The 20,573-nt window shown below is 41.8% G+C and overlaps 1 protein-coding gene across 1 annotated transcript in view; it reads right to left on the reverse strand.

The window, feature by feature from the left end:
- Positions 1–20,018, reverse strand: part of LOC131572480 (uncharacterized) — a 42,492-nt gene extending 22,474 nt beyond the window's left edge. The window contains exons 1-13 of the mRNA XM_058825682.1: positions 19,883–20,018; positions 18,973–19,039; positions 17,152–17,213; positions 16,188–16,215; positions 13,908–13,954; positions 13,290–13,329; positions 10,715–10,773; positions 9,460–9,558; positions 8,649–8,709; positions 5,017–5,078; positions 4,049–4,076; positions 1,769–1,815; positions 1,151–1,190 (exon numbers count right to left, since the gene is read on the reverse strand). Coding sequence (XP_058681665.1) covers positions 1,151–1,190; positions 1,769–1,815; positions 4,049–4,076; positions 5,017–5,078; positions 8,649–8,709; positions 9,460–9,558; positions 10,715–10,773; positions 13,290–13,329; positions 13,908–13,954; positions 16,188–16,215; positions 17,152–17,213; positions 18,973–19,039; positions 19,883–19,966 — 724 coding nt within the window. The 5' untranslated portion in view covers positions 19,967–20,018. The remainder of the gene's footprint in view (positions 1–1,150; positions 1,191–1,768; positions 1,816–4,048; positions 4,077–5,016; positions 5,079–8,648; positions 8,710–9,459; positions 9,559–10,714; positions 10,774–13,289; positions 13,330–13,907; positions 13,955–16,187; positions 16,216–17,151; positions 17,214–18,972; positions 19,040–19,882) is intronic.
- Between the last annotated feature and the right edge of the window lie 555 nt (positions 20,019–20,573).

Raw genomic sequence — 20,573 nt, forward strand, 5'->3', positions numbered from 1 at the left:
TGTTAGATTTACTCTGCCAAGCTACTTCCTGAGAAAGCAAGAAATGGTAATCCTAATAACTTTCCCTATTAAGGACAGACTTGCTGGCCCAGGTAAGAGCTGCTCCACTTGACTTTTACCTGCTGTAGACAAGCTTTGCACACTTTCAACACAAAAATAGTGTTTAGTACCTGGAAGAAACTCTGCCTTCCCTGACTAGTGTGAAGTATTCTACATGAATACTAAAAATGGAGAACACCTGCCAAAACTAAAACTTCAGTCAAAACAGCTAAGGACTGATTTCTTCCCTTAAGTTAGTGAGCCCTATTGGTAAGCTTTGATGCATCAAAAAGCCACCAAAACCCAACCAAGAAAAAAGCGCCCTGAAAACACCCACCCTAACTTCCAACAGCCAAAACACCACAGTGCACTCAGTTTTTCATGGGAAGAATCTAGAGTCTACATCTTACAGGATTTGGAGATAGCTGGAACTCACAGCAGTTTCCAGAAATCCTCACCAGACGCTTCGCAGACCATTCGTAAGAGGAGGAGGAGGAGAAACTCATAATCATTTTATTGGATGCTGCTATGAAAACACCAGAGTCTGAAGCGCTTCACTCATTTATCCCACGAGTGCAAAATGCAAAGGAACTTACAGAAGCCAAGCTACAGGTGTCTCTGAAGTCTTTTTCCCAATTTTCATTGAGCAGGCCGAGAAATTGGCGTGCTTTCTAAATTGGCAGAAATTACTTCATCATTCAAATGCTTATTTGAAGCTATCCTCACAAATGACAGTAGGAAACATTTCCCTCAACAGGGAAGAAATGGCCAGCCTTAGAGGCAGCTATGTGGATGAGCAAGCTAACTGAATAGCAGCATAGGGAAACCCCAAGCTAACCATACTCTGGTACAACTTCCCTTTCAGCCATTAACTGCTGGCTACTGCCCAGCCATAGCTGAATCTAAGAAAAATACTCCAAGTCTTCATTTGCTCTAGAATCAAACTGTTGAATAATACCAGGTATAAATATTTTTAAAAAGTCAAAGGCAGCTCCCACTAATTAATGCAATCCAATAATTACTTGGGAATACAAGGTCAAAACCTCACTATCTTCCATTTTCTCAACAAAGTTCAATAAAGGGTAGATAAGCAGTACATGAAAGAACCCACCTGTATCAGATGCATCTGCACCAGAGTTCTCAGAAGATTCCTTAAAAGCACATGAAAGGAATTTTAATACCTGGTAGCTTAAACTGTATTCATTAGCCCATAGAATTTTCTGCTTTCACTACTTGCTCAGTTTTTGGGGGGCGGTGGGAGTAAAACCAATGCAGCTGTATTCCACAAATTGTGATCAAATCACACCATCTTTATTAACAAGTCTATACACAAACTTACTTTGAGTCAAAAGAAGCTATTCTAGACCACATGGATTGTACAAATAGTCATTTAAAAAGTTAGACCCACATATTGCCTAACTAAAAAGGCACTTGATGGTGAAGAGCCCAGATCCAATGGCTCTCTCTCCTCCTTCAAAAAAACCCTAATTAAACAGCTGAAAACCAGTACAGATATCGTGGCACAGGACCACCTGCTCATAAATGATTTCTTAGCTTTTGACTCCACAAATACATTTTCCCAAAGAGGCCAACACAGGACAGCTGGGGTTGGAAGGGACCTTAAAAATCATCTAGAACCAACCCCCTCTGTGATGGCCAGATTGCTCAAAGGCTCACCCAGCCTGGCCTGCAACACTCCATCACAACAGATGCAATGCAGCACCCATACCTGGCGTGCTGGTGAGTTCTCATCTTCAAGATCATGGCTCTGCTTCTCTGATATTTTGTAGCATGAATGGGAGAGGAAAATAAAAACTCCATTACTTTCATAACACTCACCCTCTCTTCCTATTTCTGTTTTCAATTTCTTTTATTTTTCCCTCTATTTACATCCTATCACCAGTGGCTCTAATAATTGGCTTCTTTTTCTAAATCCCTCTGGCCAATCACACTATAATGAAACACAAACCAAAGTACTCCAGCACACTTTTTGTCACTATTGAACAGTGCAGAAAACCTCTTTTGTGTGCTTCATGTTCAAGGCACTTGTGCATATCTTCTAGCATGGTGTGTGCTACTTTTACAGCAGAGTGCAATATCCTTGGTTGGCTCAAGCAGCTTTCAAAATTGTCTCTTCAGCATTTGATTATTGCAAAGTAAGTCTATTACTCTGAACTTCTTTGCATGAAATTGAAGAAATTTCACTTCTAGCCCTAATTTGTCAGACACTTTTCACAGTGGTCAACCCTACCTGCTATCATCTGAGAGTTAATTAACTCCTTCTTCTGTTAATTAATTAAATAAAGTATACAACCAATAATGTGCACAGGACAAGTCCTGTATACAAACTGCCATGTTTCCCCCAAGTTTGGATGCAGACCACTGATAATTATCCAAAGCACAATTTTCCAACCAGTGGCTATAAAACCACTCTCTCATCAAATCCAACAAGCACGTAACTAGAAGGCTCTGGCTTAAGGTTGTAACCTTCTCTGGAAATTAATCTTCATGATTTTTGCAAAACACTACTGTAACACCTCCTCAACAACATATTCTTTTAGAAGCCAGAGTGCCTCTTCCAAACACATCTGGATTGGGAACAGATGGCATTAGAAGAATAAAGTGGTGTCCAGTTGAATTCCCTTACTGAGCAAGGTCTAAGAAGCACCACAAAGCCCATTTTGTTCCCAAAAAACTCTCAAGGAAAAAAAGGCAATTTATGTAGCTGATATATGACCAAAATATCACTTCTCTGGGAGGCTGGAATTTATTCTACCTGCTCTTCCTTAACTGAGAGCTGCCATAGATTGGAAAAAAAAAAAAAAAGTCCACCACTCAAAGGACTGTCACATTTGAATCAGTAAAGCTTGATGAAGGTGCTGGACATGCCACCCAAACAGGAAAACTTAAACCTAGCAAAATGCAGAATTGTGAGTTGGAAAAAAACAACACGAGGTATATTCTAAGGGGAGGGGTCCATTGATAGGTATTTGTTTAATGTTCAGACTTCATAGCACAAACCTTTATGTATCCTAATTTAAAACACTTAGGTCTACTTAAGAGTAAGTGAGTAAATAAAATCTGTACATTAGCATTACATCCATAGTCAGACATATCTGTTTTTTTTAGCTGGGGGTTTAAGGTGTATGGGCTGCTTTGATTTTTGGGTTCTTTTAAGGCTAACAGCAACCAAAACCAGAAAGCTCCTATGTTTTCATGTGTCTTTGTGTTTCAATTAAACAAAGCCAGAGCAATGTATGGTTTTCTTAAGCTGGAAAAAATCTGCAATGTTCTATTTTTTATGGAATATATAAATGTACAACGGAAAATACAAATCTACTCAAGCTTACGTTGTTCATAAGAAAGTTGCTCATCCAACTTTAATATTTAGTCAGAAATTTCTTTCCTAGGATGACTTGAAATAAAGTAATACTTTTCTCAAGTAACATCAGAAGCTGCAAAAACACATATTACCCATTTTTCTGCCTTTCTAGGTCATCTGAAATGGAGTACACTACATTTAAAATTAAAAAGATCAAGACTTTCTAGCATTTAAGACAACCATGCAAACTCCTTTCTGTAAGAGCTTCTAGGATATTCAGACCATGAAGTAGATTTGTAAAGATTAGCAAAATATTTATTCTAAGTAACTTTAAATACAGTATCTTTGAAAAAAAATCTAACTTTCTTTCCATGTTTTATCAGAGACTATAGCCACATTTTTGAATGACTTTGCCTCATTAGCCAAATGGAACAAGAAGTAAAGGTCAGGACCATCTGAAACTTTTTGTACCAGACCCTTACTTTCCATCTCTACATTGGCATTTTTTAGGCTGATTCAAAGCCTGTATCTGACCACTGTATGGACAAGGTTTTTGGCAGTGCTGTGGAGGAAGACTGGTGCTAGGCAGCGCTTTGTCCTCTTGTGCTCCAAATAAAACTTCTTGAGATGAATGACATAAAATATTAAAACATTTTGCAATTGATTTTTTTTGAAAAGAAACACTACCTGTTCTCCTTGGCTTTTGACTAATACGCTGCAATAGAAAAAAAAGTCAGAATAATCAAAGAATAGCAAAGTAATTTTATCCATTGTATTTATTTACTTTGCTATAGCCCACAACTACAAATCCACTCCATTTTCTCAGGTTCCCCTGGCCTAACCAGAAAAGCCAAAAGTATCTCGTAAAACTTACCTGATCATTCACTTCTTCCCTTCCTGCTGCCCCTAAAGTCACTGCAAGAACATACCTGCGCCCACAGAAGAGGCTAAGACACAGAATTTCCCTCACAGTCTTTTATGGATTTGGCTGGGAAACCTGGGCGCCAATGCTTAGGGGACTGTGCACAAGGCATTACCAGGAGTGCAAAGGGAACCCTAAATACAGCCTCCTCTTGGTCTCCATTAATCCACTCATGCTGCCTCAGACTGAACTGCATTCCTCATCATGCCCTCACTGGGTGGGGCTCAGAACAGAAAGCTGCTGTGTTACTGCCAAGGCACGCCATACAGGCCATGGGTTTACCTGACACACTGACCGGTGAGACTGCAAAGATTCTTTAATTAATTGGCATTATTTCACAGGGGAAAAAATACAGAAACCAAAGATGAAACCAGAAACCCCTGCTGAATCAAAGAACAAAGATAAATTGATTCAATGCATTAACTGCACGGAATGCATTCTGAGGAGTTCCAAAAATACCCAGTCCCAACAGACAGCAATTGAAAGAAAGAATTTCTCCAGGTTTACAAGTGGTGCTAACCACTGATAAATAGTCATCTATTTAGCCAGATGCATCGGAAACACCTAAACTATCCTAAAACTCGATTGTCAAGCAGATGATGACCTCCTCAATACCTCTGAAAATATTCTATAGCATGGCAAGATTAGAAGATAATCCTATCTATCTATCTACCCATCCACAAAGAAATACTGCTGCATTTTGGCTGCATGGTAGGACTGTACTATTAAATACCGTAAATGCTTTCTTCCAGGTTTTAGCGTCTTTCCTTGACATACGGTCCCATCGTTTAGGTCCTAGAAAAAAACAAAAAGTAAAAATATTACCACTTACCATAATACCATCTATACTGAATATCACTCTAACAAACATTTAGGAACGACATATTACAGAATAACAAAACATTAGCAAATCTGAACTGTCTGCCACCACATTTGCTGAAGTAAAAATTTAAAGGGAAACAAACCAGGAGAATATGGCAATTCAAGCTGAGAAGTCAGGCAAGACAAAAAAGAGCAGCACATGCTGAGTCCAACAAGACTGAGCTAAAATCCAAAGAGCATTACAGCCCCATATTCAAGCAAGAGGAGAAAAGAGGCAAAAGATTTTAGCTTCTAGATTTTAGTCGATGAATGCAGACTCCATGGTATCTGAGGTTAGTCAGGGCCATAACTAAGGCTCTACGGGACCGAGATCCATACTCCTTCCTTTTTGAACAGAGATCACTAACCCAAAAGCACAACCAATCCTTTACCAATGCAAAGCTGTCTATTACAGTACTCTTGAATGCTTCCTTCCTCTCCCATTGGATAATGTGTATGACATGCAAGCCTGCCAGTCTGTAAAAACCTTTGGTGCACAAGTGGTAGTTCCCCGATCTCTCCAGGAAGTTATAAAAACTGAGACGGCAATTCATGAACGTGGTAGTTCTTATAGGGCTTCATTTTAGGGGAAGAGGAAGAAGGCCAGTCATGGAAGTGATTTTCTGGGAAGAGCTGCTGAAAACTTCTCCTGGGCCTGGCAAAACTAATTGCCGGCTGGCTCTGAGAAGAGGCACGCCGCTAAGCCAGTTAGAGAAGCTGGTAACGCCTCTATGCCAATGTATTTAAGCAGCAGAAACACCGCGAGAAGCCCTCTATCTCTGCGCTCCCCGAGGAGTGGCGCCGCTCCCTTTCCTTTCCTGGTGGAGCCTGCAGGGCCGCGCTGCGGGCCCGTCCGGCACGGCGAGGAACCACGCGGCCGACACCAGCGCCGGCAGCGGCCACGTGGCCGGGAACACGCGGCTGGAATTGGCGACCAGGGCGCTGCTGTCTTGGCAGGGCTCGCAAGGAACTCGGTTCCCTTGGCCGCTCCTGGGCGGCCGTGCTGCAGACAGACGGGCCAGGGCGGCGGCGGCTTTTCCTTCGCGCCGCCCACGCGAAGAGAAGGCGCGAAATGGAGCCGGCGGCGACCTCGCCCTCACAGCGAGCAATTCTCTCGCGCACAGCCCGGACGGGATCCGCCTTTCAACACTGCAGAACTCTGCAAAATCTTCTCGACTGATAGCACTTGAGAACACACGAACCTACAAACACCAACTCTCTCCCAAATCCAAAAAAAAGGAAGGGTGAAGACATCTGGGGACCACAACAGTGACACTAAAGCCGGTGCAAAGAAGGGATGGGGACAAGAAGAGCCCCAGGCCTCAGAGCTGAAATTCTTCTACAAGCTGTGGTGAAGATTAGAATACTACAAATTCTTTCTCTGTAATTAACGAAGTAGCTAGAAGGATGGACAATGCTCCCGAATCCCATGAAAAAGAAGCGCTCAGGGCTAGAATGTGGACATGCTGAGAAGCTGTGATCTGTGAGAGGCCTGAGCAGAGACAGAGAGGTAGAACAACCCTTGCTTTCAGAGACAGAGGAAGAGGACACTTGCTTTGATACTACAACAGCTCATCCTTAAAAATTGTAGCCCATGAACTAATGGCCCAGGGGCAAAAGGCAGTTGTGAGAAGACCACTCTGCCCATTGACACATGTCAAAGCACGTTTCAGGTGTGACTGCAACCTGTAAAAATTCACACCACATTAAAAAGTTCACAGAAAATTTCCTCCCATAGAAAGGACCCCATGGCATAGCAAGAGACTCCTCTCCCTAAGTGAACTGAAACAGAAGTTTTACAAGCCACACACTCACCAAAACCCCCATACTTTTGTCTTCCTATGCGCTCAGTGAGAAATAAAAAAAGGCAGGGGATGGTTTGGGGGGGCGGGGTAGGTAAAAGGACTCGAAAGAATTAAGTACTCTTAATTCTCATTATCATCTTTTTGATTGTGTAAATAAAATTTCCTTCATACCTTTTAAAGTGTTTTTCTCCAATTCCTTATCTCACCCCACAAGCTTTTTAATTCCTCTTTCCTCCTCCTCCTATGCTCAACCATAGCAGAGCAGAAAGAATGATTTTCTTTGGTAGATGCTGCACTGGCTTTTAGCCAGCACCAAGCCCTGACGTATCATAATCTTCATTTCAGTGATAATAAAACCTGCCAGAAACATTTAATTTCCCAGAAAAGCCACCAAGATACTAACTCACAAGTCCCACTCAAACCCATATTTATACAGAATCTATTTGAAAACAATAGCATGTTTCCCCTCAATAAGCTTTCCATAAGCATTATGGCCCTATAATGCATCAACCATCACAATGAAAAACTGGATAAATATTGTCATGGGCCCACATGGTTTGGATTCATGTTAGCCACATGGGAACATGCAATGAAAAGTTAAGCAAACTGTCTACCTACTACGCCCTGGTGCTTGGCATAGCAGAAATTAATCAGAGCAGTATTCAGAATACTAAGTGGACACAAAAAGACACAATCCATTCAAGGCCACCAATCCCTTTGCTTCCTCTCAGTCTTCTCCATTTTGATTCTACCTACAAGTCACCCATACATTATCCATTTTTTTACCCTGAAACTTGCTAATAACCATTGTCTTGTCTAAAATTGGGCATGCAATAAACTAAAAGTGCACAAGGAGTAAACAACTGGTGTTATACTGTACATATGAAACAACACACCTTTGTGAAGCTTAGTAAAATACAGTATCCGTCGCACTTAAATATTCTGCAGCTGCCAACACTTGCATGGCTTAGTAAGTCTGCACATACAGTATGCAAACATTGTAGCTTTAAGGAGTTCTTACTGTCAGGTGTATGGTAGGAGGAGGAGGAGAAGCTCATAATCGTTTTATTGGATGCTGCTATGAAAATACCAGAGTCTGAAGCACTTCACTCATTTATCCCACGAGTGCAAAAGGCAAAGGAACTTACAGAAGCCAAGCTACAGGTGCCTCTGAAATATTCTTCTAGCTATCATTGAGCAGGCCGAGAAAAATGGCGTGCTTTTTCAATTGGCAGACATTATTTCATCAGGCAAATGCTTATTTGCAGCCATCCTCACAAATCAAAGTAGGAAACATTTCCATCAACAGGGAAGAAATTGCCAGCCTTAGAGGCAGCTAAGTAGATGAGCAAGCTAATTGAATACCACAATATATAAACCCCAAGCTAATCATATACTTTACTTCAACTCCTCTTTCAGCCATTAATGCTGAGTACTTCCAAGCTAGAGCTTAGACCAAGAAAAACACTGGAAGTTTTCATTTGCTCAAGAATCAAAAATGTTGAATGTTGAATACCAGCAGAAAATATTACAAAAAGCCAGTCAAAATCTTTGGCCAGTAATTAAAGCAACCAAGTAATTCTAGGGAAATACAAAGGCAAACCTCCCCAAAAATGAAACACTTTTCCGAAACAATATTAATGAATCCAAATTTTTTAAAGAAATACATTTGACCAACAGACAAAAGACTTAATTTTACCAAGTAGTTCTTGCCCTGGCAAAGTTGAACGACGACTTTTTGACGAACTTGGAGTTGTTATCTGAAAAACATAAAAAGAAAAAAACAATCTAACATTCTGAGCTTTTTGCATGCTAAACATATCATCAAAACCTTACTTGTGACTTCCTTGCCTCTTGCTGTTCTGGGTCATGTACAGTTATGGCCTTTTAAGGGCTCAGCCAAGTTCAGACAAAATGGAAAACATCTAGTCTAAGGCTTCAGTAGGAAGCTTTAGGAGTTACTACTTTATTCTTGGAAAGCTATTCATCATTTTTTCAACTTATACATTACATGTCATGTACTAATCCCTACCCCAAATATAAGAATTTATCCATGGATATATATCTACACACACACACTTGAGTAATCTACACACCTCTGGCAGCTCCAGCAGAAAAGAGAAGCTCTATCCTGACACTTCACCTCTGACCTTCCTTGCTCCTCAAATCAACACAAAGCTAATTCTTTTTCTTTGAGCCTCTACAAAGCTCAGATTTACACTTTTAAGAAAACTGACAGCTCAAAGATCAACCTGCACATCAGGGCTCCAAGAATAACATATAAAAGTAAAAAAAAAAGGGAAAATACATTTCAAAACATTTGCTCTGTTTCTTACATTTCATAGCTCTCAAAACCCCCAGATCCTACAATATCTACACAGACATCAAGCAGAAGAACAATGGGAGAAGCACAGAGAAGTTGTGTCAGAATGCATTTAACTGCTGCCCAGGTAAAGAGCTTTTATTTTATTCTAACTAGCCAATAACTTAGAATAGGAGAAATATCTTACCGTTATCCATTTGGGAATATTTCTCTCATCACCTTGTAATATCACATCCACTGGAACTCTTTTTTTCTTCAGGATTTGTCCATCATCTACATTCCGATTCTTAGAGGAAAACAAAATTATTAAAACACATAAAACTTATTAGCACAGGCAACTCCAAACTGATTATTCTGATTTACTGCAAACTAGTGTTCTTCAGATCAGAATATATGCAACCTGCATAAAGTTATTTTTAATGTACACATTTTAAGCAAAAATCTGCCTCCCCACATGCCCCCCAGCCAAAAAAAAACCCCTATAATTCCATAGAAGGAACAATCTGTGAAGATATATAAAAAGGGATAATAAACAAGAATATTCAGGGAACAGCAAACACTGCCTTAAAGATCCTCGGATAAAAACCAACAAAAATCCAAAAAAAATAAAGAAAGGAGAAAGAAAGAAAGAAAAATGGCTACAAAACTCTGACAAGGACACCTGCAAATCTCTACTTGTATTCCCAACATCCTGTGGGAAGCCATATACAAATTAAGGCCTATTCTGCAACGACCCTCAAAGTAGAACCTCAGAGAATTTTGTAATAAAAGGCAATTCATTAGTCAAACTGTCACTTTCTGAAGCAGATTCAATTAGCTGTTGTCAGAGAGTGGACACCAGCACAGTGCTAGACAAGTGAGGAAAGTAAATCCCATTTTTGGCAACGCTATTGAAGTAGCAAACACCAGGATTAAAATGGCTTCACAAACACAAAGTGCATGTTGTATTTTTCCTCAACACTGTAAATAGTCTGGCTAGTGCTGACCATGGTCTAGTTTGGGAAGCAACGGCAGAAGATTCCAGCCTGCTTTTGTTATGGCAGCCATTATTGCTCATTTACCATTTCCTTCAAACCATGTAACCTACTTATGCTAGACCCCCAGCTGAATGACCATTCTTTTTATAAGCGCTCTCACCTTAAGATCCATCTGGTTTCTCTTTTTCCTTAGCTAGAAAAGCCTTGCTCAGGGCTGCCTGCTGATGCAGTACACTGTAGGCCTTTCTCTGGCCCACTGGTATTAGCAAGACAATAACATCACTTGTCATTGGTCTCTGTGACACTATTGATTGAACCCCTCACCTGCCAAAAATGTGCATTAAAATGCAGACAATATCAAGTCTTCTGCTGACTGCATCAGCTCATTAGGCAGGTGTAAACAACTCAAATAGTTAACAGCTTCTATTGAATCACTACATTCTATTGGACACCCAAAAGTTTTACCTTGAGATGAATTCCTTCAAGTTTTCTTCCTACGGAGGCTACATCACCACCTTCTTCACCTGCAATTTGAAGGTAAATATTAACTCAAATATAGCTGAACTCAAAACAGAAATGTTTTTAAATACACATTGTGCCAGTTATTGGCCACACTTTTTTCATTCTAGAAAACAGTTTTCTGCCCTAGAACTTTAAACTGCATTGCATTTCCATTCCAATTCCAACTGGAAAGCATGGTTTGTGGCTCCATAAATGACTGCAGCAGAGCAAAGAAGGGTTAAGAAACTTTGTTTGCCATCAGTTCTTTACGATTTATATTAAATACTTCAGGGAGTGAAACATTTTTAAAGCTTTTTCTTTTGTGGCTCTCTAAGATTCATTAATCATTAATCAACCATCCCCACTACATTCCTAAATATGCCAACTGGATTTTCTCTCACGCTTCCCCTTAGTAGCTTCCTGTTGCCAAGACCACCTCAGGACTCACAAAGTGAGAAATAAGACTTGAGAATATGAAAAAGCAAGACAGACTCTGGTCACTCAGTTTTAGGTATTCTATTCTGTGGGTGGTTTGGTCAATGACATGCAACAAAATATTGTTTTCCTCGATGTAGGCAGACCTTCCAATTCATCATTAGCAAAATCAGTCGTCCATGAGCATCAAATACATGACTGCATTTTCAGCCCTGCTTTCTGAACTGCCCTGCACTCACCAGAGGGAAGGAAAAAGGAGAGGGGAATAACCCTGGCAATCGTGAGTGAAAGAAGTCTTGGTTACGGTACTACCACATCACTGCCTCGTCATACTACTCTTAAATTGCTATTTCTCTTTCTGCCATACAATCTTCTTCCTCCAGCACAACTGGGCACAAACCTGTCAGATTGCTTCCTAAATCTTCATCCACATGAACAGACTGCACTGCTACAGAAATGGGCGCTTCTTGGGATAAGGGGAACAACTCCTGTCTCACGGAATGGTTGACCCCATCACATCCATTTTAAATTATTAACAAATAGCTTGCATCAGAGCATGAGTTGATTTGTATACAAGTGGAAAATTCTTCTACATGCGAGTCCTCCAAAATCTAATTTTAGCATATCCTCAGTGTGCTGGCAATCATACTTTCAAATCACAGGATCTTCAGTAATTAGCAGTGGGCCATGGCACAGAATGGAAAACTAAAAGTATTCTCTCCAGGGAATCCAAAAGTGGTCTTCAAGGCCAAAAGGGAAATTCACTAACACCTTTGCACCTCAAAGGCAGAACAGAGAGGAAGAAAGACAACTTCCACCTTCCTCTCTCAAAACTATGACCTTTATTACAGAAAGCTATTTCACAGGAGGTGCATCCAAAACACTATCATTCTCTATCCCTTTCTCCAAATTAATTCAGTCCTCTGTGATAGCATCCTGAGAGATACAAGAAATTGTTAGATTTACTCTGCCAAGCTACTTCCTGAGAAAGCAAGAAATGGTAATCCTAATAACTTTCCCTATTAAGGACAGACTTGCTGGCCCAGGTAAGAGCTGCTCCACTTGACTTTTACCTGCTGTAGACAAGCTTTGCACACTTTCAACACAAAAATAGTGTTTAGTACCTGGAAGAAACTCTGCCTTCCCTGACTAGTGTGAAGTATTCTACATGAATACTAAAAATGGAGAACACCTGCCAAAACTAAAACTTCAGTCAAAACAGCTAAGGACTGATTTCTTCCCTTAAGTTAGTGAGCCCTATTGGTAAGCTTTGATGCATCAAAAAGCCACCAAAACCCAACCAAGAAAAAAGCGCCCTGAAAACACCCACCCTAACTTCCAACAGCCAAAACACCACAGTGCACTCAGTTTTTCATGGGAAGAATCTAGAGTCTACATCTTACAGGATTTGGAGATAGCTGGAACTCACAGCAGTTTCCAGAAATCCTCACCAGACGCTTCGCAGACCATTCGTAAGAGGAGGAGGAGGAGAAACTCATAATCATTTTATTGGATGCTGCTATGAAAACACCAGAGTCTGAAGCGCTTCACTCATTTATCCCACGAGTGCAAAATGCAAAGGAACTTACAGAAGCCAAGCTACAGGTGTCTCTGAAGTCTTTTTCCCAATTTTCATTGAGCAGGCCGAGAAATTGGCGTGCTTTCTAAATTGGCAGAAATTACTTCATCATTCAAATGCTTATTTGAAGCTATCCTCACAAATGACAGTAGGAAACATTTCCCTCAACAGGGAAGAAATGGCCAGCCTTAGAGGCAGCTATGTGGATGAGCAAGCTAACTGAATAGCAGCATAGGGAAACCCCAAGCTAACCATACTCTGGTACAACTTCCCTTTCAGCCATTAACTGCTGGCTACTGCCCAGCCATAGCTGAATCTAAGAAAAATACTCCAAGTCTTCATTTGCTCTAGAATCAAACTGTTGAATAATACCAGGTATAAATATTTTTAAAAAGTCAAAGGCAGCTCCCACTAATTAATGCAATCCAATAATTACTTGGGAATACAAGGTCAAAACCTCACTATCTTCCATTTTCTCAACAAAGTTCAATAAAGGGTAGATAAGCAGTACATGAAAGAACCCACCTGTATCAGATGCATCTGCACCAGAGTTCTCAGAAGATTCCTTAAAAGCACATGAAAGGAATTTTAATACCTGGTAGCTTAAACTGTATTCATTAGCCCATAGAATTTTCTGCTTTCACTACTTGCTCAGTTTTTGGGGGGCGGTGGGAGTAAAACCAATGCAGCTGTATTCCACAAATTGTGATCAAATCACACCATCTTTATTAACAAGTCTATACACAAACTTACTTTGAGTCAAAAGAAGCTATTCTAGACCACATGGATTGTACAAATAGTCATTTAAAAAGTTAGACCCACATATTGCCTAACTAAAAAGGCACTTGATGGTGAAGAGCCCAGATCCAATGGCTCTCTCTCCTCCTTCAAAAAAACCCTAATTAAACAGCTGAAAACCAGTACAGATATCGTGGCACAGGACCACCTGCTCATAAATGATTTCTTAGCTTTTGACTCCACAAATACATTTTCCCAAAGAGGCCAACACAGGACAGCTGGGGTTGGAAGGGACCTTAAAAATCATCTAGAACCAACCCCCTCTGTGATGGCCAGATTGCTCAAAGGCTCACCCAGCCTGGCCTGCAACACTCCATCACAACAGATGCAATGCAGCACCCATACCTGGCGTGCTGGTGAGTTCTCATCTTCAAGATCATGGCTCTGCTTCTCTGATATTTTGTAGCATGAATGGGAGAGGAAAATAAAAACTCCATTACTTTCATAACACTCACCCTCTCTTCCTATTTCTGTTTTCAATTTCTTTTATTTTTCCCTCTATTTACATCCTATCACCAGTGGCTCTAATAATTGGCTTCTTTTTCTAAATCCCTCTGGCCAATCACACTATAATGAAACACAAACCAAAGTACTCCAGCACACTTTTTGTCACTATTGAACAGTGCAGAAAACCTCTTTTGTGTGCTTCATGTTCAAGGCACTTGTGCATATCTTCTAGCATGGTGTGTGCTACTTTTACAGCAGAGTGCAATATCCTTGGTTGGCTCAAGCAGCTTTCAAAATTGTCTCTTCAGCATTTGATTATTGCAAAGTAAGTCTATTACTCTGAACTTCTTTGCATGAAATTGAAGAAATTTCACTTCTAGCCCTAATTTGTCAGACACTTTTCACAGTGGTCAACCCTACCTGCTATCATCTGAGAGTTAATTAACTCCTTCTTCTGTTAATTAATTAAATAAAGTATACAACCAATAATGTGCACAGGACAAGTCCTGTATACAAACTGCCATGTTTCCCCCAAGTTTGGATGCAGACCACTGATAATTATCCAAAGCACAATTTTCCAACCAGTGGCTATAAAACCACTCTCTCATCAAATCCAACAAGCACGTAACTAGAAGGCTCTGGCTTAAGGTTGTAACCTTCTCTGGAAATTAATCTTCATGATTTTTGCAAAACACTACTGTAACACCTCCTCAACAACATATTCTTTTAGAAGCCAGAGTGCCTCTTCCAAACACATCTGGATTGGGAACAGATGGCATTAGAAGAATAAAGTGGTGTCCAGTTGAATTCCCTTACTGAGCAAGGTCTAAGAAGCACCACAAAGCCCATTTTGTTCCCAAAAAACTCTCAAGGAAAAAAAGGCAATTTATGTAGCTGATATATGACCAAAATATCACTTCTCTGGGAGGCTGGAATTTATTCTACCTGCTCTTCCTTAACTGAGAGCTGCCATAGATTGGAAAAAAAAAAAAAAAGTCCACCACTCAAAGGACTGTCACATTTGAATCAGTAAAGCTTGATGAAGGTGCTGGACATGCCACCCAAACAGGAAAACTTAAACCTAGCAAAATGCAGAATTGTGAGTTGGAAAAAAACAACACGAGGTATATTCTAAGGGGAGGGGTCCATTGATAGGTATTTGTTTAATGTTCAGACTTCATAGCACAAACCTTTATGTATCCTAATTTAAAACACTTAGGTCTACTTAAGAGTAAGTGAGTAAATAAAATCTGTACATTAGCATTACATCCATAGTCAGACATATCTGTTTTTTTTAGCTGGGGGTTTAAGGTGTATGGGCTGCTCTGATTTTTGGGTTCTTTTAAGGCTAACAGCAACCAAAACCAGAAAGCTCCAATGTTTTCATGTGTCCTTGTGTTTCAATTAAACAAAGCCAGAGCAATGTATGGTTTTCTTAAGCTGGAAAAAATCTGCAATGTTCTATTTTTTATGGAATATATAAATGTACAACGGAAAATACAAATCTACTCAAGCTTACTTTGTTCATAAGAAAGTTGCTCATCCAACTTTAATATTTAGTCAGAAATTTCTTTCCTAGGATGACTTGAAATAAAGTAATACTTTTCTCAAGTAACATCAGAAGCTGCAAAAACACATATTACCCATTTTTCTGCCTTTCTAGGTCATCTGAAATGGAGTACACCACATTTAAAATTGAAAAGATCAAGACTTTCTAGCATTTAAGACAACCATGCAAACTCCTTTCTGTAAGAGCTTCTAGGATATTCAGACCATGAAGTAGATTTGTAAAGATTAGCAAAATATTTATTCTAAGTAACTTTAAATACAGTATCTTTGAAAAAAACCCTAACTTTCTTTCCATGTCTTATCAGAGACTATAGCCACATTTTTGAATGACTTTGCCTCATTAGCCAAATGGAACAAGAAGTAAAGGTCAGGACCATCTGAAACTTTTTGTACCAGACCCTTACTTTCCATCTCTACATTGGCATTTTTTAGGCTGATTCAAAGCCTGTATCTGACCACTGTATGGACAAGGTTTTTGGCAGTGCTGTGGAGGAAGACTGGTGCTAGGCAGCGCTTTGTCCTCTTGTGCTCCAAATAAAACTTCTTGAGATGAATGACATAAAATATTAAGACATTTTGCAATTGATTTTTTTTGAAAAGAAACACTACCTGTTCTCCTTGGCTTTCGACTAATACGCTGCAATAGAAAAAAAAGTCAGAATAATCAAAGAATAGCAAAATAATTTTATCCATTGTATTTATTTACTTTGCTATAGCCCACAACTACAAATCCACTCCATTTTCTCAGGTTCCCCTGGCCTAACCAGAAAAGCCACAAGTATCTCGTAAAACTTACCTGATCATTCACTTCTTCCCTTCCTGCTGCCCCTAAAGTCACTGCAAGAACATACCTGCGCCCACAGAAGAGGCTAAGACACAGAATTTCACTCACAGTCTTTTATGGATTTGGCTGGGAAACCTGGGCGCCAATGCTTAGGGGACTGTGCACAAGGCATTACCAGGAGTGCAAAGGGAACCCTAAATACAGCCTCCTCTTGGTCTCCATTAATCCACTCATGCTGCCTCAGACTGAACTGCATTCCTCATCATGCCCTCACTGGGTGGGGCTCAGAACAGAAAGCTGCTGTGTTACTGCCAAGGCACGCCATACAGGCCATGGGTTTACCTGACACACTGACCGGTGAGACTGCAAAGATTCTTTAATTAATTGGCATTATTTCACAGGGGAAAAAATACAGAAACCAAAGATGAAACCAGAAACCCCTGCTGAATCAAAGAACAAAGATAAATTGATTCAATGCATTAACTGCACGGAATGCATTCTGAGGAGTTCCAAAAATACCCAGTCCCAACAGACAGCAATTGAAAGAAAGAATTTCTCCAGGTTTACAAGTGGTGCTAACCACTGATAAATAGTCATCTATTTAGCCAGATGCATCGGAAACACCTAAACTATCCTAAAACTCGATTGTCAAGCAGATGATGACCTCCTCAATACCTCTGAAAATATTCTATAGCATGGCAAGATTAGAATGTAATCCTATCTATCTACCCATCCACAAAGAAATACTGCTGCATTTTGGCTGCATGGTAGGACTGTACTATTAAATACCGTAAATGCTTTCTTCCAGGTTTTAGCGTCTTTCCTTGACATACGGTCCCATCGTTTAGGTCCTAGAAAAAAACAAAAAGTAAAAATATTACCACTTACCATAATACCATCTATACTGAATATCACTCTAACAAACATTTAGGAACGACATATTACAGAATAACAAAACATTAGCAAATCTGAACTGTCTGCCACCACATTTGCTGAAGTAAAAATTTAAAGGGAAACAAACCAGGAGAATATGGCAATTCAAGCTGAGAAGTCAGGCAAGACAAAAAAGAGCAGCACATGCTGAGTCCAACTGAGCTAAAATCCAAAGAGCATTACAGCCCCATATTCAAGCAAGAGGAGAAAAGAGGCAAAAGATTTTAGCTTCTAGATTTTAGTCGATGAATGCAGACTCCATGGTATCTGAGGTTAGTCAGGGCCATAACTAAGGCTCTACGGGACCGAGATCCATACTCCTTCCTTTTTGAACAGAGATCACTAACCCAAAAGCACAACCAATCCTTTACCAATGCAAAGCTGTCTATTACAGTACTCTTGAATGCTTCCTTCCTCTCCCATTGGATAATGTGTATGACATGCAAGCCTGCCAGTCTGTAAAAACCTTTGGTGCACAAGTGGTAGTTCCCCGATCTCTCCAGGAAGTTATAAAAACTGAGATGGCAATTCATGAATGTGGTAGTTCTTATAGGGCTTCATTTTAGGGGAAGAGGAAGAAGGCCAGTCATGGAAGTGATTTTCTGGGAAGAGTTCCTGAAAGCTTCTCCTGGGCCTGGCAAAACTAATTGCCGGCTGGCTCTGAGAAGAGGCACGCCGCTAAGCCAGTTAGAGAAGCTGGTAACGCCTCTATGCCAATGTATTTAAGCAGCAGAAACACCGCGAGAAGCCCTCTATCTCTGCGCTCCCCGAGGAGTGGCGCCGCTCCCTTTCCTTTCCTGGTGGAGCCTGCAGGGCCGCGCTGCGGGCCCGTCCGGCACGGCGAGGAACCACGCGGCCGACACCAGCGCCGGCAGCGGCCACGTGGCCGGGAACACGCGGCTGGAATTGGCGACCAGGGCGCTGCTGTCTTGGCAGGGCTCGCAAGGAACTCGGTTCCCTTGGCCGCTCCTGGGCGGCCGTGCTGCAGACAGACGGGCCAGGGCGGCGGCGGCTTTTCCTTCGCGCCGCCCACGCGAAGAGAAGGCGCGAAATGGAGCCGGCGGCGACCTCGCCCTCACAGCGAGCAATTCTCTCGCGCAGATCCCCGACGGGATCCGCCTTTCAACACTGCATAATGTGGATCAACTATTACAATGAAAAACTGGATATATACTGTCTTGGGTCCACACAGTTTAGGTTTATGCTGAGAGGAATAGTGGATGTGTCTTTACGAACAAACCTGGGTCTGTTGGTAGATAAAATTTAAAAACAGTGTCTACCTACTCCACCCTGATGTTTGGCACAGCAGTAATTTATCAGAGCATTATTCAGAATACTAAGTTGAGATGAAAATACATAATCCATTCATGCATATCATCTCCTGCTAATGTCTGCATTCCTTTTCTTCCTTCAATTAATCCAAACATTACCGATTTATACCATGAACTCTGCTAATAACCATTGTCTTATCTAGAATGGAGCACATGATAGACTAAAAATGCAAATTGGAGTAAAGTCTTGGTACTATACCAAAGTCTACATACGATTTATCGTATCTTAGTGAAAAAAAAAGTCAGTATCCGTCACACTGTAATATTCTGCAGCTACCAACACTTACATGCTTTACTCAGTCTACACATACAGTATGTAAACCTTGTAGTTTTAAAGAGTTCTTACCCTGATGTGTATCGTACGTCAAAGAGTCGATGGAAATCAATACGTCATCCCTGAAGGGATGACTATACTAAAGAAAAAGAACGATTAAATATTAGAACAAACTTTCAAAGTAATACCTTTAATGTATGTTTTATATATTGTTATGAGAACAATTTTTTGTTTTACCCAAACATGAAGTTATCATTACGGTGTTTTATTGGCTAAAGCTGTAAGTCAGCAATCTGGAAATATTAACTCCTAGAGGAAACTGATGTACTTTAAGCATATGTGCAAGCCATTCGACTAAGGCATAAGCCCTGCCAAAACAGGGCTCCACAGAGTTTTAAAATGCAGTTAAGTCGCTCTCTGACAGTTTCACCCAAATTTCTGTTGTAGAAACTAAAAGCAGCCCGCAGATAAGACCAACAGCTCATGACATGTAGAAATATCCGATATGGCACTAGCCTAGAAAATCCATGTAGAGGCAGATTTAGCCCGGCGGCGGCACAAAACATCTCCCGAACGGGAAAGGGCGCATCCCGGGATAAACGGGGATGCACGGAGGAGGACCATGCGCACACCTTAAACACAGAACGGCTCCCAAGGGAGAGGGAGTCACTGAGTTCCCCACTTTCTGTAGTTTCATTGGAAATCCCCCGTCTAACGCAAGCTAGCCGGGGTTACGGACACTGTGAAGTCAGCTCGCACTTGTGACTAAGTCGCGTTTCCAGCACGGGCAGTCCCAGCACGGGCAGTCCCAGATGTCCGTTTTGTGGCTATATCCCGCGACCTGGCTCTTGCCAGCCCTCTCCTGCCAAGGCACAGGAGTGCGCGGCCCAGCACAGACGGCACGGCTGCTCTCAGTCCCCGCTTCCCCGCCCGCCCCAGGACGGCGCCCGGAACCCGCGGCCACCCCGGTGCCATAGCTCACCTCTTCGAAGATGCGGGTCATGGATGCCATGAAACGGGCGCTGCTGCGCCGCAGCCCCTCCTGCATCGTGGGATCAAACTCCATAACGAAAAGCCGTTTGCACCGCCGGCCACCTTCCACTCTGTACACCGCAGCCGGCCCCTCCCGCCGCAATTCAAACCGCCACCCTTTCGCCGCGTCCGATTGGTTGTTGCTAAAATCAGTTCTGGCGCCGTAGCCAATAAGAATCCGCGGTGGGCGGGCTTTATAGTCTGATTGGTTACTGGCGCTGCTGAGTGCCCCCATCACCTCGCCTCCAAGCCCTGGCTTTGGGCGCCAAGTCCGGCGCGACGCGGGGCGTTGTTCTGCCTCTCAATGTCGCTGGCCGCGGGCTGCCATTGGCTGCGGCGCACGGCCCGCCTCCCGCCGGCAGGACGTGCCGCCGCAGGGCAAGGCGGCGCCTCGGGGTGTTCCCCGGCCTGGGCAGCTCCAGACAGAAATGTACACAATGTTGTGTCTCTGTCGGATTCGGCACAGACGGACAGAGGAGTCAGGGCTCGGGAATTCGGCGTTCAGTGGCCGGCGGTCACGCCCTCCCCAGTCGCTCTCTTGGTCCCCAGAGGCTTCAGGCCTTTGGGAGAAGGCCAAAGCGTTACCTGCCTACTGGCACTTGTATTTTGGATACCATTCTGTTCCTTCCCAATATTCTTCA

This window comes from Ammospiza caudacuta, chromosome 2 (genome assembly GCF_027887145.1).
Source record: "Ammospiza caudacuta isolate bAmmCau1 chromosome 2, bAmmCau1.pri, whole genome shotgun sequence".
NCBI lineage: Eukaryota > Metazoa > Chordata > Aves > Passeriformes > Passerellidae > Ammospiza > Ammospiza caudacuta.